At 41.6% G+C, this 26160-nt stretch overlaps 1 protein-coding gene across 1 annotated transcript in view; it reads left to right on the top strand.

Moving 5' to 3' along the window:
* The first annotated feature begins 6618 nt into the window (after window positions 1-6618).
* The window catches only part of BLTP3A (bridge-like lipid transfer protein family member 3A), a 68666-nt gene continuing 49124 nt past the window's right edge, over window positions 6619-26160 (top strand). The window contains exon 1 of the mRNA XM_065912450.1: window positions 6619-6812. Within this exon, the coding sequence (XP_065768522.1) occupies window positions 6769-6812 (44 nt within the window). The 5' untranslated portion in view covers window positions 6619-6768. The remainder of the gene's footprint in view (window positions 6813-26160) is intronic.

Here is a 26160-nt window from a genome sequence, read left to right on the forward strand (position 1 = left end):
AAACACCGTAGAAACTCACCCTGCCCCAACTCATGCCACAAAGACCAAATGGGGAGTTAGACTTCCACTCTTGTGAGGTTATAATGACGTGCCCCAAGCTCCTGCCAGGATGGTGAGAAAGGTACTTGGGTTATCATTCCCATCTGGCAGTAACAGGGCATTGCCCCTCTTGAATGAGATGTCAGAAGTTGCTGAGTCAGAACTTTTAAGGACTTTTATCAATGTCCAGTGGTGATGAGGCTGTCATACCCCCATGTCAGGGGAGGCCTTGTGGGGAGCAGTAACAAAGCCCTCTGCCACTTCCCAGCTAGAGAAGTATTAGCTGAAGCTTGCTGAAGATCCAGAACTTTCACTTTAACCCAGCAGTATGAGGAACTCTTTCCTTGGGTGTCCATGGAGGCTAACTGGGCAACCTGGACTTCTGTTTCTACCTGATAGTAACAAGGGAGTACCTCCCCACTTCTGCATTGCAAGGATAAGTTAGCAGAACAGAGCATTTAAATAAGATTCAGAATCAGAACGTAATATGAAACTCTCCAGATTTCTATCTAAGATCACTCATTGTACCGAGATCAAGGAAGATCTCAAACTACATTTCAAATGCAATTAATACCTGTCAACAGTAAGCTGATAGCACTCCTAGAATTATTAGACAAAGATTTTAGAGCAGGCATCATGAAAATGCTCCAGTGAGCAAGAAGATATAAAGAACCAAATGGAAATTTTGGAACCCCCAAATAAGTAAAAAAATTCACGAATGGTCTCAACAAGAAACAGTGATCAGAAATAATCAGAGAACTTGAAGATAGAACAATAAAAAAATATCCAATCTGAACAACAGGAAACAGACTTAAAAAAAAATGAATTGAATTTTAAGGACCTGTGGGTCCCTGAAGATCTAATATTCATGTTATCAGATTTCCAGGAGGGGAAAAAAGGCACCAAATAATGGTTGGAAACTTCCCAAGGGCTTGCAAGAGACATAAACCCACATTTTCAAGAAGCTGAGTAAAACTTAATCAGGATAACTCAAAGAAATCTACATAGTTAAACTTATGAAAACTGAAAACAAAAAAGTTTGAAAACAGCCAGAGAAAAATGACACCTTACTTTTGCGGGGAAACAATTTGAAGGACAGCAGATTTATCATCAGAAACCATGGACGCCAGAGGAAGTGGCAAATAGTTTTCAAGTGCTGAAAGAAAAGAATTATCAGTCCAGAATTCTATACCTTGTGAAAATAATGTTTCAGGGGCAAATGGGAAATAAAGATGTTCTCCATTGAGACAAAACTAAGAGACTTTGTTGCCAGCAGATATACTGTAAAAGAATGACTAGAAGTTCTCCAAACAGAAAACAACAAATGAATGAATCTCATCAGGACGGAAAAGTATGGTAAGCAAAAATACAGGTAAGTACAAGAGATTGTCCTTTTCCTGAATTTTCTAAATTACATTTGATGGTTGATGCAAAAGCATAATACTGATTAATGCAGCTATAAATATACATAGAGGAAATATTTAAGACAACTAGATCTCCCAGAGAAAAAAGGAACATAAAAGATAAGATTTCTATACTTCACTAGACTGGTAAATGGCCATACCAGTAGACAGGGATAAGGTATGCATAAATAATGTAATAACTAGAGAAACAATTAAAACCATACAACTAAAATTTATAAAAGCTGTACGCTCAAAACCACTATAGATGTCTTACTTCAAAACTTACTACAGAACTACACTAATCAAGACACTGTGTTACTGGCATAAGATTAGACATATAGATGAATGAACTAGAATTAAGATTTCAGAAATAGACCCATACTTTCATTGGCAACTAGTTTTCTTTTATTATTATTTTACTTCCAGTTTTGTAATATAATTGACATACGGCACTGTGTAAGTTTACAATATAAAGCATAATGATTTGACTTACATTTTGAAATCATGACCGTAGTAAGTTTAATGAGCATCCATCATCTCATACAGATAAAAAATGGAAGAAATAGAAAAAATTTGGGGGGGAATTCCCTGGTGGCTCAGTGGTTTAAAATCCACCTTTCAATGCAGGGGGCATAGATTCGATCCCCGGTTGGGGAACTAAGATCCCACATGCCACAGGGCAACTAACCCTGTGTGCCGCAACAAGAGAAAGCCCATCACTGCAGTGATGACCGTCCCTGGCCCAAAAAAAAAAAGAAAAAAAATTTTTTTTTCTTGTGATGAGAACACAGTATTTACTGTTACCTTTTATATAAAACTTATGGCGATGTTAATGATTTTAATCATATTGTATATTCCACCCCTAGTACTTATCTTGTAACTGGAAGCTTGTACCTTTGACTGCCTTCATGCAATTCCCCACTCCCTTTCCTTCTCCCCATCTCTGGTAACCACAAATCAGATTTCTTTTTCTTTTAGTTTGTTTTTGAAGTATAACTGACATACGACTGATATTAGTTCCTGGTGCATGGCAGTTTATTTTCACCAAGATAATTCAATGGGGAAAGAATATTCTTTTCAATAATGAAAAGAAATTTATTGAAAAATTTCTTTTCAATAAATGATGCTAAGACAACTAGATGTTCACATGCAAAATAATGCAGTTGGTCCCCATATACAAAAATTATCTTGAAACGGGTCATTTCAAGTAAATACAAGAGGTAAAACTATACAAATTTTATATGAAAACATACATGTAAATCTTCATGACCTTGGGTTATGCAGTGATTTCTTGGATACAACACCAAAAACACAGCAATATATGAATAAAAAAGATAATATCAAAATTAAAAATTTTGTTTCAAAGATTATAATCAGAAAAATGAAAAGACAATAGGAAAAAGTTTTGCAAATAATATATCTGATAAGGGACTTCTATCTAGAATATAAAAAGGATGATTGCATTTGATAATGAAATGACAAATAACCCAATTAAAAAATGGACAAGGTATCTGGATAGACATTTCTCCAAAGAAGTCATGCAAATAGCCTGTAAGCACATAAGAAGATGCTCAATCATTAGCCACCAAGAAAATGTACACAAATTCTTCAGCAAATATACACAGATTCTTAAGCAAATATTAGCAAAGAGAGTGCAGCAATATATAAAAGTAATTATACACCATGTCCAAATGAGGTTTACTCTAGGGATGCAGGCTAGTTCAGTATTTGAAAAACCAGTCAAGGTAATGCATCATGTTAACAGACTAAAAAAAAAATCACAGCATTTAAGCAGAAAAAGCCTTTGAAAAAAGTTAAGCATTTATTCTTGATAAAGACTCTCAGGAAAAATAGGAATAAAGGAGAACTTCATTAAATTGGGAAGAGCACCTATAAAAAATCTACAGTTAATATTATACTTATTGATAAAAGACGGAATGAATGCTTTAGGAACAAAGAAAGGATGTCTGCTCTCACCAGTCTTATTAAACGAAGTGCCAGGATTGGTAGCCCACACTATAAGGCAAGAAAAGGAAAAAAACGGCATTCATACCAGGAAGAAATGTTTTGTTCATTGAACATATCAATGTCAACATCCTGGTTGTGATATGGTACTAAAGTTTTGCAAGATGTTACCATTGGGGCAAGGAACAACAAGACTGGTTCAAAACTGGGAAAGAAGTACGTCAAGGCTGTATGTTGTTACCCTGCTTGTTTAATTTATATGCAGAGTATAGTATAGTATAGTGAAGTCGCTCAGTTTTGTCCGACTCTTTGCGACCCCATGGACTGTAGCCTACCAGGCTCCTCGGTCCATGAGATCTTCCAGGCATGAATACTGGAGTGGGTTGCCATTTCCTTCTCTGGCAGATCTTCCTGACCTAGGGATTGAATCCGGGTCTCCCGCATTGTAGGCAGACACTTTACTGTCTGAGCTACCAGGGAAGCCCATAAGTGCTGGGCTGGATAAAGCAAAAGCTGGAATCAAGATTGCCTCAGATATCAATAACCTCAGATAAGCAGATGACACCACCCTTATGGCAGAAAGTGAAGAACTAAAGAGCCTATTGATGAAGTTAAAAGAGGATAGTGAAAAGCTGGCTTAAAACTCATTATTGTAAAATAAAAACTAAGATCATGGCATCCAGTCCCATCACTTCATGGCAAATAGACGGGGAAAGAATGGAAACAGTGGCAGACTTTATTTGCTTGGGCTCCAAAATCACTCTAGATGGTGACTGCAGCCATAAAGTTAAAAGACACTTGCTCCTTGGAAAGAAAGTGATGACCAAACTATACAGAGTATTAAAAAGCAGAGACATTACTTTACCAACAAAGGTTCGTCTAGTCAAAGCTATGGTTTTTCCAGTAGTCATGTATGGATGTGAGAGTTGGAGCATAATGAAGGCTGAACACCGAAGAACTGATGCTTTTGAACTGTGGTGTTGTAGAAAACTCTTGAGAGTTCCTTGGACTGCAAGGAGATCCAACCAGTTAGTCCTAAAGGAAATCAGTCCTGAATATTCATTGGAAGGACTGATGCTGAAGCTCCAGTAATTTGGCCACCTGATGCGAAGAGCCAACTCATTGGAAAAGACCCTGATGTTGGGAAAGATTGAAGGCAGAAGGGGATGAGAGAGGATGAGATGGTTGGATGGCATGACTGACTTGATAGACATGAATTTTAGCAAGCTCCAGAAGATGGTGAAGGACAAAGAAGCCTGGTGTGCTGCAGTGTATTGGGTCGCAAAGAGTGGGAGACGACTGAGCGACTGAACAACAAAAAACCATTGGAGGAACTGTGTAAAGTATACAGGGATCGCTATTCTTACAACTGAATGTTAATCTACAATCATCTTGAAAGGATTCACCTTAAAGAAAAAATATGGATTGGCCCCAAATCTCTTTTGCTTTTATATGCTTTGCATTCTTAGCATTGCATGGAAAGTGTGCTATTGGTGAGAGTCGGAACTCTTCTATTCCATGTGTTTCTTTTAGAGCATAAATTTTTGCTTTCAGTGAAAAATAACTCATTCATCAGGCATGGTGAATCATCCAGCAAGGATGATAAATCCGACCTTGAGGCGAATTTTATTTTACATCGGTGATGTCAGATATCCAGTCAGCTGCTAGGACTCTCTAGGAAAAGGAACATGAAATGCAAGAAATTGCCCAGAGGCCCCTGCATCTGACAGCCAAATTAAAAGGAGGGATTATGATCAATATCCCTGGCAAGAAATCTCTTCTGTGGGATCTATTGGTCCCTAGTATGTATTCAGGTGAGAGGAGGGCAGATGGAGAAATGATAGATTATGCAGCCCTGATGGAAGGACATGGATAGTAGAGAACCCAGGCTGAGGAGGATATGTTCCCTTTTAAAAAGGTAATGGGGGGTGCTTCTGGGAAATATGAACTTACTATGACTAAGAGGCATAGGAATGCATTGTCTATATTAAAAACCTAACATTTATATACTTCACCATATACTCAGACTATCTCTGGAATCAGGTAACAGTTGTTAGGGGAAAAGAATTGAATGGCTGAGGAACAAGGGAGGGAGGAGACATCTTGACTTTTGCATTATGTTCATGTACATTTGTTTACAAGAACAAATAAACTGGTGGCCAGATTTCCTATAATGCCTGTCTCGGACAGTATTTTGCCCAGATTTTTGCTTGAAGGTCTAAGTCCTGAAAACTCCCAGCTTCTCACCTTTGCCAGAATCTAGGTGTATGGGTGAAATAGGGTGGAAGGATCACTGGACTGAGAGAACACTTGGGTTCTAGCCTCTTGTCTCTCACTAGGTAGCTGTGACCTTAAATAAGCTCTTTCAGCTATTTCCCTGGGCTTCAGTTTCCTCCTTTGTAAAAAAAAAGGCGCCCTCTGAAGTCCTTGGTCATTTAAAGTTACCGCCTCCTTTTCTGCTGCCCCCAGCATTTGGGAATGGGGGCCTCTGCAGTGCACCTCGTACGGGCTGAGTAAACATTTACCCGCTGGTTAACTGGACGGAGGCTAAGAGGCGCGCAAAGCGGATGACGAGGCGTCCCCTGTCACTCCAGCACAGAGCAGCAGAGCGCCGCGGAACGATGGGCCTGCGACGTCCTTGAAACTACTCTTCACTCCGCAGCTCCATTTCTGGAGTACAGTTAGCTGGTGCTCAACTAATGAGCGAACGTGTGAGTGAAATGAAAGAGACAGGTGGACCGCGAAATGTGCAATTATCTAGTGAATTCCCGCAAAAAAAAAAAAAATTGGAGACAACGCCGCCCTTCCCCGATTCTTCCAGGCGACAGCCGAGGTGTGAAACTCCGGCAGCTGACAGGCGAAGCCTTTCAGATTTCGCTTGGCTGAGAGGCGGCAGGCGGGGCAGAGGGAGAGAGCGAGCCTGGAGCACGCTCGCCCCGCCTCCCGCCGCGCGCGCCCCGCCCCCGCGCGCCCCGCCCCCGCGCGCCCCGCCCCTCGCGCGCCCCGCCCCTCGCGCGCCCCGCCCCTCGCGCGCCCCGCCTCCCACCGCGCGCGCCCCGCCCCCCCCGCGCCCCACCTCCCGCCGCGCGCGCCCCGCCCCCTGCGCGCCCCTCCTCCCGCCGCGCGCGCCCGGGGCCGCGGCGAAGCGGGGCTGGCGGCGCGCGATCTCCGCGTCGCCGCGCGGGTGGGTGGGATCGCGGCAGAGCTCCGGGCGCCGGGGCAGGAGCGGGAGAGCACCATGGCGGCGGCGGCGGCGGCATCTGGTCCCCGCGCCGCGGCGAGGTGAGGGGCCGCGCGTCTCCCTCGCGGCTGAGGAGGCCACGGCCGCCCGCCCGCCTTCCGCGCGGGCCGCGGCTCCGGCATGGCCGGGCTCATTAAGAAGCAGATCCTGAAGCACCTGTCCCGGTGAGAGCGCCAGCGCCGGCCATAGCCGTCCCGGGCCCGTCCTCGTCCCCTTCGACCCTCCTCCCTAAAGCCGTACTCCTGGCCGGCCTCCCTCTCTTCAGCCCCCGGGCCGGGTCTCGGCGGCGATCCCCGCCTCAGCTCGAGCCGGATAGCCCGCTCCGGGGGCCGCGACCGTTGTCACCGCGCTGCTCTGCCCTGGCCCTGGGCCCTGGGGACCCGGCGCCCCTGCCCAGATGCGGGTGTCCAGGCTCTCCTTCCCATCGGAAGAGCCCCCGGCCCTCCCGACCGCAGGGATCTCCTGTCGGTCGCTCGCACCTCAGTTCCCACACCGCCTGGCAGGTCACCCCGGTCCCCCCTGCATGCCCCCCGCCCCGCCCCAGTCCCTCTGCCCGGCCCCAGGTGGCCCCCGCGGTTCCCACTCTTTCCTGTCGGCCCTGCGGCGTCTTCTCCGTGCTGCTGCCCCTCCTTCGGGGCAGTCTGCCCGCCTCTTCACCCGCCCACCTGCCCGCTCCTTGGTCTTCGTCTTCCTCCTTCTGCTCCGGACTAGACCCTTCATTCCCGGCCACTCACTTATAAATGACCCTGTCCCCCAGTCCATCAGAACCCATTCTCCGCTCAGATGCCCACCCGTGATACTGGTTTTCTCCCTCCCAGAAGCTCCCAGCTCCTCTTCGTCGTCTGGCTGACCCTGTTGCATCACCCTTGAAAAAGACCTAATCCTTGCACCCAGGCCGTTCCTCGAATGTCCTTTTCCCCTCCCGGGGCTTCTTTTCTCATTTAACACAGGCTAAATGGAGAAAGGGCATGAGAGTTAGGCGTAAAGTTTCAACAGCCTTCTCTTTAAGATATGGAGGATATTTGGACAGCCTGTGAAAAGAACTAACGACGCCCACTTCTGCTTCGCAGCCATCAGATGAGCAATGTTATGTCCGCCAAGCCATTTGGCCCCGAGCTGGGTGGCACGCAAAACTGTTCGCTTGTAACTGGGTGACTGCTGACCCCTGAGTTAGGATTGCAGCTTGTCAGATCCGGTGTGCAGAAAAATCAGAAACCAGCCTTTCACTTCGTTTTCACTCCTTATTCCCGGCAGGGCTTAGCCATACCTTTAGACAGCCGTTCTCTCTCACGTGGAGGGTGATCCAGTCCTTGTCTCCACAGTGGTCAGTGGTTTTGAGGAGGAGGGAATAGGGGGAGAAGCCAGTCACATGGGACCCCAGGCCTTATTCTCCTTTCTTTTCTGGTCTTCTCATTGGCTCGGTGAGTGCTGTGTGAGACACTGTCGCTGGCACTGCACCCTCTCTTCTGGCAGACACTTTGGCCAATTCACTGTTATTTTGATTTTAGACTTTAATTAGTAATTAGATTCAGATTCATCTCTTGGCTAATCACCACACCATGTTTTAAAGTAAAAGCGGGTTAGTGGCTGGAGCTGGAAAGTGCCTTTGGATCCTCTACTTGGGTTACTTTGCTAGTATATTGTTTCTCAGGTAACATTCATTTGGGTGTGCCATGAATTTGCTTGCTCTGTGTAAAGACATGTGTATGACTAATGATTGTGAAATGAGGCAGAAAATTTAACTGAAGGGAAACCATTGATTTGAATGAACACAGGATCAGACAAAATTTTGGGTTTAGAGATGATCTTACCTAACATAGCATTGTGTTTAAGAGGTCAGGCTGATTTTGGTTTACTTTCTTTAATTGTAAAATGAGGATAATAGTAGTATCTAACTCAAAGGGTTATTGTGAGGGTTACATGAGTTAATATACAAGGGTTTACTGCAGTGCCTAGTGCATAGTAAGTATTCAATAAAGCATGCGATATGGTTATTTGGGAGGCCACAACTTGTGTGATGGTTTGACATAAGCCATAGACTTTTCCAGAAAAACCCACATATGCAAACAGATTATTTTTTATGTAAGTTCCCATGGTGGGGAAAGTTAAGAATCCCTTCAAACACATGCCTTAACCTCTTAAGGCATCTTGAATGAATGCCCTGAATAACCCCTGACTAGTTCAACCTCTCATTTTATGACTGAGGAAGCCTAGAAGGATAAGTGACTTGCTTAAGTTGCTGTGGAAGGTACGGTAGAGAAATAGAGGGGGTTCCCTGGCGATCCAGTGGTTAGGACTCTGTGCTTTCACTGCCAAGGGCGTGGGTTCAACCCCCAGTCAGGGAACTAGGACCCCGCAAGCCCCATAGAGTGGCCAAAAAATGGGTAGAGAAATAGAACCTGGCTTCCTAATTCTGGTACACTTCTGGTACAATTCTGGTACACTTCTGCTGTACACTCATATTCTGCGCTAAGAAGATAGAATTTTTAAAGAAAAATTTTAATAGTATATGCTGACATATTCAGTGACTCCTTAGTGAACAAAGTATCCCTTTTAGATGAAGTAGGAATAGGTGTTAGACATTGGTAGAAATTTCTTGTTTCCTGAGGGTTGCGTGGTTGACTCAGGAGTAGGGTGGAAGGTTATTCAGGGCTGCCTTGCTAGGATGTAGGTCTGACTGGTGGAAAGGTCAAACTCCTGAGGCTTTCCTGTTGATTTAACTCTGAAAAGCTTCCTTAATCACACGTGATATTTGTGTCTCTACTACACATCCAGAGGCTGGCCTGCTTGGAGGGGAACTGTAGTTTCTATGGCTTGCCAAACCTGATGAGGAAGAAAGAGGAGAGTTGGGATATTGGGTTACTATATTAGATAAGTATTTGTAGGTGTTTAATAATTACTTGTTGCTGATGATGACAGTGCTGCTTGACCTGGAGGAGTATCCTACAGCAGGAAGGATATCCCAGCGACGCATTTATTATGTTTCATTTTGCTCATGAAGTTTTGCATATTAAAGTGTCTTGTTGGAGTGCATCCTACTTATCAGTAGACTATTTTGGTAAACAAGATTTGGAGGAGGTGATGTTCCAGATCCTACTCTAGGCCAGGCACTGAGCTGGGTGCTGGGGATTCAGCAGGGAAGCGGTACAATTCTCTTTTAAGGGCTTTAACCTATGGTTTGGATGACTGATGTATAATACAAATAGCTTGTATGTTTAGTGTTTATATAAATAAACCCAGGAGGAGATTTTTACTTAGAACAAAAACAATAATTTAAAAAATACCGCAAATTGATTTTTCACTGAATTAGATTATTCTTGTCTTAGATCCCCTTAGCTAATGACCTTTTATTGTACAAATAGGAAGAAATATGATGGATTGTAAAGTAAGTCGAAGGACTATGGCTCATGGAAAAGGAGTTTTCTCTGGGGCCAGACAAGCTAGATTCACCTTCCTGCTCTGCCACTTAATAATACAGGGCAGCCTTTCTGAGTCTTAGTTTTCTTATCTGTAAAAGATGAGAATAAGAGAGACTACTACATGCCTAGCAGAATTTTTTGAGAAATTGGGGATAAAGTGTTTATTATAGTGCCTGGCGTGAAAGTAGAGTTTAATGAAAAGTAGCTGTCATACCATGGCCAGAGAAGTTAGGGACACATCCATGATATAGGTGACTACAACTCACTCAACTGGCTGTTTTAGAAAGCCAGCAGAAGTCTTAATTATTTACTCTAAATGGCTGCAGGAAATGTGACTCCAAGTGACAGAGACATGGCTGATAACATGATAGGTATTTTAAAAAACATTCTTAGATCCTGATCAGTGCCCCCTCATCCTGGAGAGATCCTATGGCCAGTCCCTGGTGGACAGCTGGAGTTGCCCACTCAGAGGCTGCCTGGCCAGGGTCTGTTTAGGTAAAGGTTTGTGTGGGCAGGGCTTGTCTCGGCTTCCACGTCACACTCCTTTGGATTAGGCCTTACTTATTATCATCCTCATTTCCTGAATAATTATTTTGTACATTTTCTGGTAATAGTGCAATCATATACATCTTTTGTTTTCTTCCTCATCTTGTCTTGCTTCTGAAGAAGCACTTTTATTGACTTAGCAAATATTTAATAGTAATAGCCAATTGTGAGAATAAACACTTTATAAGTCTTATGATGATTTACTCCTCAGCCTAACCTTGTGAAGTAGACATCAGGCCCATTTTATAGATGAAGAACTAAAGGAGACACAGAGAAGTTAAATAACTTGCCCTATATCAGTAAGTGGTGGGACTGGGATCCTAACACGGTCACTCCCATTCCAGAGCCAGGCTCCTTCATCTCTCTACTGCTCTAATGCAACTCATTTACTGAGTATTTCAAATTGAACCACCAGCACCATGTGAAGGAAGAGAATATTAACCAGCACCAAGGAGCTCCCTGAGTCTCCCCATCATTACCTCTACCAAGGGGTAGCCACTATCCTGACTTCTAACAGCAAAGATTAGTTTTGTCTTTATTTGTACTTGATATAAATGGAATCACAGAATGTATACTTTCATGCCTGGCTTCTTTAGCTCAACATTGTTTTTGTGAGGTTAATCTCTGTTGTATCAATTTGTAGATTTTCTGTTTTCATTGCTATTATTCTAGTACATGAATATACTTAAATTTATTTGTACATTTTTCTGTTGATGGACATTTGTATAGTTTCTCAGTTCAGAACTGTGCTGAATAGTGCTATTAGGAAGAGTCTAGTACATATCCTTTGGTGAATACATGTGTCTGTTGTGGATATACCTGAGTGGAATTTCTGGGTTATGGGATATGTGTATGTTAAATTTTAATAGATATTACGAAACAGTTTTCCTAGCTGGCTGTACCAGTTTGCACTTCCCCTGAAAGTGTATAAGAATTCTGGTTGTTCTCCATCCTTGCTAACACTTGGTATTTTTCATCTTTTTCATTTTAGCCATTCTGGTGGGTATGTTTTGAAATATTTTTACTTCATCTGTGATAAACCAGATGGCCCCTTTATTTTTGCCTTTGTTTAATTTTCAAATTCTGATTTGTTTGTGAATTTTAGTCACAAGCAAATGTCAGAACCTTGGAAACATAAGATCTTTTTGAAGAAATGTTCCAAGTGGGCAGGTTCAATGGAAGTAATTAGGGTAATTTGTAACCATTAACCCATAAGTTTCTTACTTGGAATGGATGTGATGCTTTGCTTCCTGTCAAATTACCTTAAAGAGAAAGGAGGGATTGTCCTCTAGGCGTTTGAGTTTTTGTTACATATTTGGCATTCAGACTACCCTGGATATTAAATAATTTCTTTCTGTTCTATAAATTTAGTGCCCCACTGGCATAGCTTTTTTTAAAAAAAAAAGATGTGCCATGTGTCTTGTGGGATCTCAGGTCCCCGACCAATCTGTTAAACTCAGGCCCCAGCAGTGAAAGCCCAGAATCCTAATCATTAGGCCACCAGGGAACTCCTGGCATAGATTTTTATCTTTACTAGAGAAACTAAAAATATATAAATAAAATTTTAGAAAAAGAAACTAAAATTTGAATTTCATAGTTTTTGTATTAGAATCTTTATACCTTTCCAAGGGGGTTTCTCTTTTACCCTAAAGTGGTTGTCTTATGTCTTAAAAAAAGCAATGTTTATAAGCAATGCAAATTTCAAAGCAGTGTGGTCATGTATCAGACGTAAAAGGCTTAATGTATAGTTCACAAATAATGAAATCAGGTGCTTTGAAAAGCTGATTGAGCAGCATGTTATTGTAGTAGAAGGAACCAGGACTTTGAATTCTAAAAGGTGACTGTGCATTCTGACTCTGCTACTTGTAAGCTGGTGTTCAGCAAGTCTTTTAGTTTTTTGAAGCTTTGGTTTCCTTATCTGTAAAATAGGGGATAATAATGCACACTTGTCTTGAGGATTAGAAATCATGTATAAAAGTGCCTGGTACTGAAAAAGTATTCAGTGAACAGTGACTATTACTACTTATTAAAGTTGTTCGAGAGAGACCACTAACAGTGTCTAACTTATCCAAATGAATAATTCTTTCGACATTTAAGAATTATGTTTCTTAACATTTTAATGCAGAGAAGTAGAGATGAATGCTGTGTATCATTGCTACAGAGAGAAGGAAGCTAGGGCTGGTCCTGTTTGTCGTTTTTTCTTGCCGAGGCATACTACAAGGTAAACTTTGGCCTCAGAATAGGTGAAATACCTGAGATGTATATACTGTGTTGGGTCCTTAGAGGATTTACTGATCTGGGGTTTAAGAATATAGCACAATTATATACTATATTTTCAGAGTGAAAAAAAAATTAGAGGCCATTTAGTTATCTGCACCTAATACAAAACCTTGTTGGAAAATAATCTGTAAGTATGACATGAATCACTGGGGGGAAAAATGTTCTTTTTTTTTTTTGGCAGCTTAATTCTCTATGATTACTGGGGGGGTGTGACCTTCATGTGGCAGGGATTATGTCCCTTGACTGCTTTGAAAACCAGAGGGTCTGAGGATGTTTTGAGTGTGTGAAGTGGGTGCAAGAGAAGGTATGTGGAGTGAGAATGCATGGTTGTAACTCAGGGAACCTCAGACTGGGGCAGGGTGGGGATAGGGGAGCAGAAGGGCAAGGGAATCCAATTTGCCCAGTGTCGCTAAGGAACCTTTTATCTTTGTGTGATGAAGAAAGTGTTACTGGTGCTGATTATGGATGCTAAGGAACATTTCCCAATATGTATAAGCAATGGAATCAATCAATCAATATCTATAGTAAAGGAAAAAACTAAAGTGTAAAAATAATACACATTAGCAGTCTAGGTAAAGGATAGGTAGTTTGTACATTCTTGCCACAAAATAAAGACTAGATGTATCATAAATGATGTGTTGGATTGATGTTGTTTTGTTTGCTGACAGCAATGATCATTTTACATGGATACCGAGTCTTTATAGTGCCTTGGAGATATATAGCTTAGATGTCAACCCATCATTTAAAGAATGAGAACTTTGATGGTGAGAGGTCAGTGTATTTAAGTCTCTGACTTATGGAAGTGTTATATTCTCAAAATTTATTTCTAAGTTTGAAATTTGGAGTGTGTGGTTCAGTAGTAGAAACAGTGTTATAACTGTTGAATAGGTTCTCATCCCACAAAAGTCATAGTATGTTAATTATATATAATATAAGCTCACTAGATGGAGATCTGTGTCTTGGTTATTTGGGAACCAGGTGAAGGGGGAGGAAAGAAGTAGAAGAAAAAGTTTGGAGTAAGATCTTTTAGATCATTGAGATCATTGTATCTCAGCAAGGCCTAAGTCCATTTTTTCCGGTTCTGATTGAGGGATATGACCAGCATTCAATGAGTGGGCTGGAGATGTTGATGTCATGCAGTGTGTGGAATTGTTTCACACAAAGAAGGATTATCCTTTGTCTTTTTATTTACTTATTTATATATTTTTGGCCACAACAAATCTCAGTTCCCTGACCAGGGATTGAACCCCGGCCACAGCAGTGAAAGCCCAGCATTCTAACCACTAGGCCACCAGGGAACTCCTTGTCCTTTGTCCTTTTTGACTTCTGAATGTTTGTCAGATGCTTACAGAGGTGAGTTGCTTGTGTAGATTATATAAGCCTGCTCACGTGTAAACACGAAGTACTGCGTAACTTTTTTTTTGGCTGCTCTGTGCAGTTTGTGGGAACTTCGTTCCTCCATCGTCAGAAGTCAAATCCATGCCCTCTGCAGTGGAAGGAAGCATGGAGCCCTGCCCAACCAGTGGAAGGAAGCGGCCACCAGGAAATTCCCTGCACAGCTTTAAACTACAGGGAACGTTCCAGGACTGCAGCTACGTTTGGGAAAGATTGTTTTGAACATTATTTTAGAGAAGGTTGTCAGTCTTGGCAAGACCACTTGTAGAGTTGAATATGTCAGGGCTGAGAACCACCAACTTAGGCTGAAATCTGAAACAACAGGTTTGCTCTTGATCCAGCCTCTTTTCTCTCCTTTATGCCTCTTCCCCACCTCCCGAGGCCGCTCTGTCACGCACCCACTGCCCCGGTTCTTCCCGCAGCCCTCTGCAGCCTTACCTTGTGACCCCAGGCCTGTGTTCTCTGCTCCCCTACTCTCTCACCAAAATCCCCTAGGATATATGATTTCAGCTAAGTCAGGGGGAGGAATGGAGAAGATATTTGGGAGGAGGACTGCTATTCTAGTTAGATCAATGCCAACTCACTGTATGTCCCACAGGGTCAGCTCCCCTAAGGCACTCTTACTTTCATAGCTCCTTGGTCCGCAGACACTCTCGAAGCTCCGAGTGTGTTTTTTATTTTCCCAAACCAGTTACCATGGCAGTGAGGATGGGGCAGGGGTCCTGGCAGCAGTTTATGAGTCATTTGACAGTCGAGGTGTTCTGAGATGTGTACAGTCAGCTCGGGATGGCTCAGCTCACTTTAGCTGAACTTCCTCCTGCCATCTGGTGTAGTGCTTTCACAGGCAGAGCTGAAAATACACGTTTCCCTTTTCTAAGAGAAATCTGTTTTTCTTTCTTTCTTGCTCTCTCTCTCTTTTTTTGAAATCTGTTTTTTTTTTCCTTCCAAACCTGTGTGAATGAAGGGGCTGCAGTGTTCAGGAGCTCATTTCATTTGAGGAAATGTCTCGACAGAGGTTGATATGAGAGGAGAGGCCTGGCAGGGTCTTGAAGGATATCCCTTCCTAGCAGGTGGAGTTGGCTGTGGTTCCTCTCCCTCTGTGAGGAAGGCTTGTTGCAGGAAGGTTGGGTATTCAGCTGCAGGTGGTGCCTCAGCCACTCTTAGACATGGAAACTGGTCTCCCCTTTGGCTAGCCCCAGACCCTGGACTGTCTGTGAGGACTCTGATTCTGAAACCATTTATTCATTAATTCTTTCCAGAAACTTTTTGATCACCTGCATTGTATGCCAGACACCTGGAACTCAGAGACAAATGAGACGAGATTCCTGCTCAGAGACTTAACTGCCTATAGAGACAGATAGGCCTGCAAACACTGGGCCCAGTAAAGCCTTCAGAAGCATCCATGGAGCAAGCAGGGCACAGTCAGGGGCAGAAGGGTGATGCCAGGCAGAGACTGAGAAGCAACAGGTGGTTTGAGGAGACTCCATGTGCTTCTGCATCATGCAGTGTGGGCTAAAGGAGTACAGCTGTGAGGATATTGACTAGGTCATAGAGGCCTGAATACTCTGCCAAAGCATCTGGACAGGGCTCATCTTGTTCTCTGTTGCTGTTGACCTGGGTCTGAGGCACCTGGAGTTTCTCTTCTCCAAACTTCTCCAACTCTTGACTTTGTTTAAAGTCACGGAGATGGTTTAGTGTAGGCAAGACTGCAAGTTTTTGAGTCAGACTACCTGATCTTGAATCCTAGCTCGCTAGCTCTGTGACCTTGGACAAATTATTTAACCTTTCCACACTTAGGTTTCCTCATGTACAAATCGGAGACAGTGGCTGTCTTTTATATCATGAGGTCATTGAGAGAAATTAATTAAAAATGTATAAGATAGTGCTTAGGACAGTGCCTGGAATAGACTAAGCAATTACATGTTAGCTGTTACTTTAAAAATAATTTTTGTTCTAAGAGAAATATCTTTTTTTTAAATTTTCTGATACCATATTTTATTATAACAGCTTTTAGACAGAGCTTTCAGAATATACTTAATCTCTTTCTTTCCCTCTCTCCTTTTAAAAAATCTAACACTTACTAATTATTGCAGATGGGAAGTGTGTACCTTCTAACCTCATCTTCTCAGCTTATGTTTATTTTTGTGTTCACAGATGATACTCTTAAACCTGGTTTAACATGTTTGGATAATCAAATATATAGTTGATTTGCAATGTGTGAAAGAATATGGATAGATTGTTGGATATACCCCTTAGTTCATGTCACTTATTTGGCAATTGTCATTTATCTGCTTCTTATTAATATCAGTAGACATTAATTGAACATCCTTATTCTGGGTTTTGAGTTAGACAGAGATCTAAATGATACAGTTCCAGCTCTTGAGGAGCTCATTGTCCTCCCTAGAGACCTTTGTTTGTATTTTAAACTCTTCTTTGTGCCTTCTACTGTTACCTGATTTGGTTTGAACCTACTAAATCTTAGTTGAATGTGCTGCTATCTTAGATGTGGTGATGTGTGTCTGCTTGCGCGTGCACTCACTCAGTAATGTCCGACTCTGTGACTCCTGGATTGTGGCCCAACAGGCTCCTCCGTCCATGGGATTTTCCAAGCAAGAATACTACAGTGAGCTTCCATTTCCTACTCCACGGGATCTTCCCGATCCAGGGATCGAACCCAAGTCTGTTGCATCTCCTGCATTGGCAGGCGGATTCTTTACCACTTGCGCCGCCTGGAAACCTATCTTAGGTATTTGTTTATTAAATGATCTCTGTAGGGGAAACTACTCAAAGATTTTCACAGGGCTTTTCTTCCACCATCAGATGTGAAAGAAATCACTTTGAGCAGTCTATGCCTGTTAAAATAAGCATATGTTTTGGTCAAAATTAGGGCCAGTTGTGCTTAAAAAGTAAGGACACCCTCAGTGTATGGTATGGTTTTCCGTTTTCCTTAGTTTCTCTTTGGGCAGTTTTAAAAACTTAGATAATCTGCCTGCTATACTTCTCTGAATAGCTGTTTAAGGCTTTACCACAAAGAAATATCTGTTCTCATTCAATAGTGAATAACCAACAATGCCCATTAGTGGAATAGTCCTTCCTTTTCTGAGTATTAGCAGGTACACTTTCACTTTGATTAGAAATACAATATTCATTAATTCTTACTCTTGATTTAAGTTTGAAAATTGTCATGACATGGAAGTAAAGAAAATTAAGGGGACTATGTTAGGATGACAAATGTTTCTAACAAAGTGAGACATGCCAAGACTTGAGTCATGAGGTGTAATATCTTCAAGACCAGTGTAGGGGAAAGAAGCCAGGACCCAGTGTCTATGGGAACTGAGTGGTTGAAGAATTGAGAGGGCAGAGGGCAGCTATCTCTGAGATACAGTTGATGAAGATCCCCCCATCTCAGTCCTAATTCTAGAATGATCAGTTAAAGAGTATATTGGGACTTCCATGATGGTCCAGTGGTTAAGACTGCATGGTTCCAGTGCAGGGGGTGTGAGTTTGATCCCTCATCGGGGAACTGCGGTCCTGCGTACACATAACATGGCCAAAAAAAAGCATTTTTTTAAAAAAAGGTATGTAGAAAAGATGATGAATAAGAAACTGCAGCCATATTCTAGGTGGTGATCAAATATGTTAAGGTAGGTGAGGGGTGGATAAGTAACATGTCCTACTTTGCTAGTGAGCCAGTTTGTTGTTGTGTTAGTCACTCAGTCGTATCCAACTCTTGCGACCCTCTGGACTAAAGCCCACTAGATGCGTCTCTCCATGGGATTCTCTAGGCAAGAATACTGAAGGGGGTTACCATTCCCTTCTCCAGGGGATCTTCCCAATCCAGGAGTTGAACCCAGGTCTTCTGCATTGCTGGCAGATTCTTTACCATCTGAGCCACTAGGGAAGCCCCAGTAGGCCAATTTACAAGTATTCAATTCTAGAAGAAAAGTGGATCAAAGCAGATCCAGTTATTAGTGTTTCAGCTAAATAAGACTAGCAAGGCTCCAGGCTTAGAGGAGGGAATTAGAATGTTCATCAGGACTGTTGTTAGGAATTAAGGAAGGAGAGCCTCTAGAATGTCCAGAATTCTGAGATGGGGATTAGGGTAAATAGGAGTGCTTCAGATGACCAAGCTACCTTTGGTATGGGAAGATTTGGACTACCAGTTATAATTGTTGAGAATATGAATCAGTATCGTGTCTGTGATAGGAAATTTGGCAAGATCTGTCAAAATGTAGACTCTGCAGTTTCACTTCTATGAATTCATCGTACAGAAGGAATCAAACAAGTGAAAAAGGCTATTTAATGAAATGAATATAAATCAGTAGGGACTTTATTAAATAAATTGTAGTGTATCTATATAGCGGAGAAGGCCATGGCATCCCACTCCAGTACTCTTGCCTGGAAAATCCCATGGATGGAGGAGCCTGGTGGGCTGCAGTCCATGGGGTCGTGAAGAGTTGGACATGACTGAGAGACTTCACTTTCACTTTTCATTTTTATGCATTGGAGAAGGAAATGGCAACCTACTCCAGTGTTCTTGCCTGGAGAATCCCAGGGATGGGGGAGTCTGGTGGGCTGCCGTCTATGGGGTCGCACAGAGTCGGACACGACTGAAGTGGCTTAGCAGCAGCAGCAGCAGTATCTATATAGAGGTATTGTTTATAGATTTACTCTCTAATTATTTAAAAAAAAACATTAAAAAATCTGACGTTATAAAATGCCCAAGGTATTCACTAAAGAAAGAAGCAATTTTAGTAGAATATATATAGTAATTGTCTATCTGCATGTATAACTACTATTTATTGTTGTTAGTCTATAAGAAAGCCCAGCAACTTCTGTATAGTGGAAACTTATTTTTTCTTATACTTTTTTTATATTGCTTTACAATTTTATGACAAGCACTTCACCAGAAGACCAAGAAGGTAACTTATCTGTTACTCTTCACTGCCCTGCTCTGAGAGGCTGTGTTTGTGTACATTCAGTCATATGTATTTTTGGTAACTCACATCATAGTTGCCTCTTAGGGAGAACATAATGAGAACTAGCAGAAAAGCTACTTCTAACAATATAGGAGTATCTTATATTGACCAAAGCCCCCCTCTTGTAACAATTATGAACTTTTTTTCATGAATTTATGAACAATTATGAACTCAAGGTAGTATATAAAAAGCAACTACTTGAAGACCTTGGAGAGTGACAAAATGAGGCAGAAACTGACAGGAAACTTGAAAGATAGGGGTTGCACTGGGTAAGATGCTCATTTCTACAGCTTTTTTGCCTGAGGACATTCTTCAATTTGCATGGAGGGTGATGGTTGGCACTCAAGCAAAAGTCTGCAGTCTTGCAATCTTACTTGGGGAGTCAGAGGATGGAATTCAGGGCTATAAGAGAGACTGGAAAATGAAAGGATACATCTTAGAAAGACGGGAACAAAGAAGGAGAAGCCCTAAAATCTGCTTTAATCCTTGACATGCATGGAGGAAGACTCCATGGAGCTTGGAAAAGGTGTTAGTTGAAAGCTGAAAGAATTGAGCTGAAATTCAGCTTCTATCCACTATAGGAAGGACAGAGTTTAGAGTATGAATATAGCCTGAGTTGATTGCCCAACAAAACAAAATTCTTTGTAGGGAAATTGACAGAATCCAGAATCTCCGTAATGTCCAGTATACAATAATAGCTGAATGGCTCTGTGACTCATTGTCCAGAGAATGGCAGTCAATAGAAATTACCCCAAGATGACTCAGATATTGAAATTACCACATAAGGACTTTAAACTTGGTAGTAATAATGGAGACTCTCCCCAGAGAAATGGATAATATATTTTTAAAAAATTACCAAATGTAAAATCTAGGACTTAAAGTACAATATCTGAAATGAAAAGTTTATTCTCAGCAGCAGGTTGGAAGTGGCTAAAGAAATGGTCAGTGAACTTGAAAATAGAGGAATAAAAATTATCTAGTCTGAAGAACAGAAAAGATTGAAGAACAAAAACAGCCTCAGTGACTATGGAACAATATTAAAATATAGGTACTTGGAGTCCAGGGGCTCCCCAGTTGTTCTGATAGGTGAAAAATAAGATCTTGGTGAGATCTGAAAAGAGTTTTCTCTTTTCACAAGAGGTTAAATATCTTGTGGCTTCCCTGGTGGCTCAGTGGTAAAGAATTCACCTGCCAATGCAGGAGACATGGTTCTGTCCCTGGATCAGGAAGATCCACTGGAGAAAGAAGTGGCAACCCACTCCAGTATGGAAAAAGCTATGGATAGAGAAGCCTGCGGTCTATAGTACGTAGCATCACAAAAAGACTGGGACATGACTTAGTGACTAAAACAACAATTGGAGTCCTAGAAGGACAGGAGAGAGAATAATCTGGCTTGGCTGTAATGATATCTGTCACCTTACTTGTTTTTCTCTTGACCCTAGTGGCTTACTTATAACCAACTGAATAGAGGTGAAAGTGATATCCAAGCTACATAGAGCAACTGCATGTAGGTGTGCAGTCAACAGTCCTGGCTGAGCCCAGCATTTAAGATATTCCAGCTCAGGGCCCATCATGTGAATGAAGAGGCCTCCAGATGGTCCCAGCTCCCAACCTTTCATCTCTTCCAAGGTGAATTAGAGAAAAGCAATCCCAGTTATTTCATGAATAGATTTCTAGTGTGCAGAATATGTGAACTTAGTAAAATGCTTTGTTTTATAACATTAAGAGTGATTTATGATGCTGCAGTAGATAACTAAAACAAGACAAATTTTCTTTGAAGAAGTAATGGCTGACAACTAAATAAAAGAACAAGTAACCAAGTTAAAAATGGGCAAAGTGTATGAATAGATATTTCTTTAAAATACACAAATGGCCACAAACACATGAAAAGATATTCAACATCATGAGACCATCAAGGAAATGCAAATCAGAACCACAATGGCTACTAGGGTGGTTATAATAAAAAAAAGATAATAACAAGTGATGATGAGGATGTGGGGAAGTTAGAACTCAAATACTGCTGATAGGATTGCAAAATTGTGAAGCCAATTTGAAAAACAATGTAGCAGTTCCTTAAAAAGTAAAACAGTCACCATTTGAACCAGCAATTCTCCTAAGTGTATATATAAAACAAATAAAATTGTAAGTCCACATAAAAACTTGTACTTGCATTTTCATAGTAGCATTATTCATAATATTCTATAAGTGGAAATAACCCACATGTCTATCAACTGATAATGGAGAAACAAAATGTGATATAGTCATACAATGGAATATTCTTGGCTATATTAAAAAAGAAAGAACAAAGTGCTGATTCATGTTACAACATGGATGAACTTTGAAAACAATACACTAAGTGAAAGAAGCTACTCACAAAAGACCACATGTAACAGGATTCCACTGATACTAAGTGTCCAGAATAGGCGAATTTATAGAGACAGGAAATAGAATGACAGTTGTCTAGCTTTGGGAGGCAAGGGGAGATTAGGAATGATAGCTGCGGGTATGTTTTTGTTTTTCCTTGGGGGGGTAGTGAAAATGTTCTAAAATTGATTAAGCTTATGGTTTTGCATCTATGTGAATATACTAAAAAATGGTACATTTTAAATAGATACTGCAGGGTTTCTTTTTTTTTTTTTGGCCACTTGCAGATTATAGACTTGGACTAAGAGAGTATTTAAGATGCCTTTCTAGCTCTGAAATTCTGTGACTCTCCAAATCTAAGAATTGTCACTTCCCAACATTGTGGTCCATTTTCACAAAGATATCTGGGAGCCTTTGTCTGCTGTCTCTTCAGCAAATTGCAGTGCTCTGGGAGAAATGAAACTTGATCCAAGTTTGTTTTTCATCTTGATTTCATCTTAGCCTCTATGCTTTGTAGCAGTAACAGATGGCCAGAAAATGTTTTCCCACATTCTTGAAGTAGGATAAATACCAGGCTTCCATTATCCTTTTCAGCCACCTTTGGACTCAGTGATATCATTCTGGATAAGGAGCACAATACTGAATGAAATTTGTGCCAGAGGTTGTTGGATAGTTTGAGATTAGATCTCAGGCCAGTGGTTTCCTTGGTTGAGCAGACCTCCACAAATCTCCCTGACAATCACCTTTTTACCTATTCTTTGTTATTGTGATAAAATACAGGCAAAATCAGTTGAGAAATTCTTACTGCATTTTTGAGAAGCAGTAAGGTAATATGTGTTTTTTTGTCTCCTAAAAGTTAATTGATAAGTAAAAAGCAAAACAAGTGTATATCATTATTACTCTTACAGGAGAACATCCCATGGTGGTCCAGCAAACCTGCCTGTACTGTCAGCAGTCCTTAGAGCATAATTAAAGAACCCTTGGTCATTTTGTTTTTTTCAATTTTGATGATTACTTACTTATTTGCATATTTGGTCACAGAGCTGATGGCACAGTAACCTCTGTGGTCCCTTGTCTGTGCCTTGGTAGAAACTGGGCATTACTGCTAGGCTGCTGGTGACTTAGCTCTGGGCATACTTAAGAAAGATTTTATTAATCTGCTTGAGTTGATGAAGTGCAGAAAGGTCTTTGATGGAGGTACACTATAACTTTATCCCCTTCTCCCCCCACAAAAAAACAGATTTTTTTTCTTCTTATACAGGTTAAGCAGCTAAATAGCTATGGTAGTTTGTAAAAAGGGAAAGGATGTCCTCTAACCATTTCTGAGATAGCTTATGAATCTATTCTGTGCCAGATGTGTTTTGAAGGAATATATTACTAAGCGAAGATGTTAGTAGAAGAAAGTTCAGTGAGCAGAGCTGGATTCATGCTCTGCCTCTTCCTGCCCTGTGTACCTTGGGCAAATGACTTTATGTCTGAACCTCATGTTCTTTTTCTTTAAAGTGGGGATAATGATGGATATTTCATATGGGGTACTGCGAAGACTAATTGAGATAATGTTCCTTTTCAGAGTGCTTGGTACAAAGTAAAATGTACTTTAAAAAATGTTTTAAGGCTTGAAAAAATGAAAAATGACATTTATTTTTTATGGAGCTGTAGATAAGGTTGGGCTTCCCAGGTGCTTTGGTGGTAAAGAATCTGCCAACCAATGCAGAAACACCAGAGACATGGGTTCAATCCTTAGGTTGGGAAGAGCCTCGAGAGTAGGAAATGGCAACCCACGCCAGTATTCTTGCCTGGGAAATTTCATGGATACAGGAGTCTGGCAGGCTACAGTCAGGGAGTCAGAGTCAAACATGACTGAGCAGCTGAGCACACAAATAAGATTAGGTTTTGCATAGATATATGGTACCTGTTTAGTATAGGCAATCTGAGAATGTCAGTGCTAGTAAGCAGTATAACTTATTCTTGTCTGTGTTTGTTTCATTTTATTTGAAGTATGTTCTTCTTTTCAGAGAAACATACTTGAAAAAGTTTCTGTCACTTTTCTTGAAAATAGCTTTTTATCAGATGCAAAATTATCTCATCTTAGTGATTCTCAGCCTTTCCTCCCTGCTCCTGTTTATTAAAGGGATCCCTTATCCTGTCTCAGTCCTACCGTGATTCTTAGCTGAGGTGGGGAGGTGGGGTCTTTTCAGAGTCTGTGCAGAGGAGAAAGGAGACATTCAGCCCTCAAAATTAATTTTATGTCTTCAAAAATTATCTTTAAGATTAATTCTTCTGAGGGGTGCCCCACCCCGATTTTAAGCTGAGGTGGCTTCCCTGAATACTTAAGAGTATAGGAAGGGTGCTGGAAGGAAATAATTGTAATATCTTATTTAAATACAAAAGGGGCTTGAAAAAGAAAGCCACCTGGTACCTAGTGATTTTATGTAAATAATGTTGAGTTCTGTTTTCAGCTTTTCTTTCCATCCTTCAAGACTGTGTTTCCTCTTGGTTCCTCTGGGGTTTGTGCTGTATGTCTTCCTTTACTTTCAGTTGTTCTACATCGTGAAAGTATTTTAAGTTGTTCTCTTTTTCTCTTTCATATCCAGTCCTGTTTCCTTGTAGTTGGCCATGCTTTATAGGAAAAGAGGAATTCTCTTTCCCTCTGTGGCAAGTTAGTTTTCAGAGAATAGGAGGCATTACAGAAAACTTATTTTTTTAGTTCAGAGAATAATATAGATTCATATTCAGTAACTGTTGATTAAAATTTTTTTGTGAATTAAAATCAGTAAAAGTATGTATAAAGGTGTAGGATTTTATTTCACCCTATTTAGATGCTAATAGCCCACTGCTGTTCTCGCTTGCTGGTGGCAGAGCACAAGACTCCTGGGTCAGAGAGAAAGGACTTTATTAGTCATGGCCCTGCAAGCAGTGTAAACATAGGTTTGCGCTGGTTCCCTTGAGTCCCCGCAGGTCCCACGGGACTGGTGTGAACGGGCCCAGACGGGTGCCTGTACATGTGCTATGGGAGTGGAGCTCCGAGTTTGGGGAATCCATTGTTTTCATGGTACATAGTAAGCAAGCCCGTTCTTTGTACTGGAGAGGAACATTGCTTCATCCCTCAAAGCTGCTCTTCCCTAACACAGCCCTGAGAAGCAGCTTGGGTCAGGAGCGCTCAGGGTCGTGTGTTCTGTGTTTTTCTTACCCAGCAAGACATGTAGGAATGTGAGAGACCCGTGGAGGAGTAGCTCTCTCAACAGTACATATATACGTAGGTCACTGATAGACATCTTAGGTAGATTTACTGTAAAATATTTGCCATACAGAAAGGTATAAAGAGTAGTATAATGAAGAGCCATGCAGTTACCTCCCAACTTGAGAAATAATCGTTGCCCATCCAGGTGAACTTCCTGTGGACCCCTCCCCATGTCCCACAGGCAAGCACTTTCCAGAACTTGTTATCATGCCAGTGCATTTCTATGTGTCTCTTAACATCATACAGTACTGTGTGTTTTTAAACTTCTAATTTTTTTTTTTTACTGTCATTTAAAAAATTGTTACAGAGCCCCTTTACATGGTACCATGTTAGTCACCGAAGAAGAACAGCGTAGAGATAAAACTCTTGCCAGTCGTGATTTTAGGATTCAAGGGAAACCAAAGACTTGGAAACACAGCTTAGTAAAAAGGAAAGGATATGTGTGGGGAAAAAAGTTGGTAAACAACATATAACTCCATAAATTCAACTATTAGCATCTAATATGTGCAAGCGCTAAGCGTAGTTACAGATGGAGGGAGAAGTGGGATTCATTGTTGGCGAGAACAAAGTGACTGGGAGAGGCAGCAGCAGTGAGAACTTACACAGTGAGGTTCATCAGATGGTTTGTCTTGCAGGAGCCGGGGTCACGCTCTGAGGATCTGGCCTCAAGTTGATCAGCCAACAGATGAGAGAAGGGAGCTGGGAGTAGTCAGTCAGCAGAGCAATTGCCGCAAGATATGTGGGAACGCTGGTATTCTGTCAGTTAACCATGTTATCAGGAGGGATGGCTGACACTCAGCCCCTGACCTCAATGATTACATATGGGAAAATTAGAGAACACCCAAGACCCTCTCTGATGATTACCTAAATGTGTGTTACAGATTCCAGGGATGTAGAAGGTATGAGTTTCACATGAAGTTTAAACATTGAAGCAGTTCAGGAAAGTCTCAGTGAGAAGTCAGAGTTGAGTCTTCAAGTTTAACATGAAGTTTAACACTGAAGCAGTTAAGGAAAGAAGGTCTCAGTGAGAAGTCAGAGTTGACTCTTCAACGGCAAATCATGATGAAGGTGCTCCAGGAAGAGGGGTGGGTGGCAAGAGTATAGGAGCAAGGGCTGGAGACTGTGTGTGGGGAAATTAGCAAGATGGCACTAGTCAGGCTCTCTGGCCCCACGCTCTCACACCCTCTCACCCCATGTGCTGTAAACAATGACTTTGCATGGCTGTGTAACAGCGGAGATCGCTTATGGCGCTGCGCATGCATGTCACGAGGTACTCACTTGATCATGG

The sequence above is a fragment of the Muntiacus reevesi genome, chromosome 20 (assembly GCF_963930625.1).
Source record: "Muntiacus reevesi chromosome 20, mMunRee1.1, whole genome shotgun sequence".
NCBI classification, from domain to species: domain Eukaryota; kingdom Metazoa; phylum Chordata; class Mammalia; order Artiodactyla; family Cervidae; genus Muntiacus; species Muntiacus reevesi.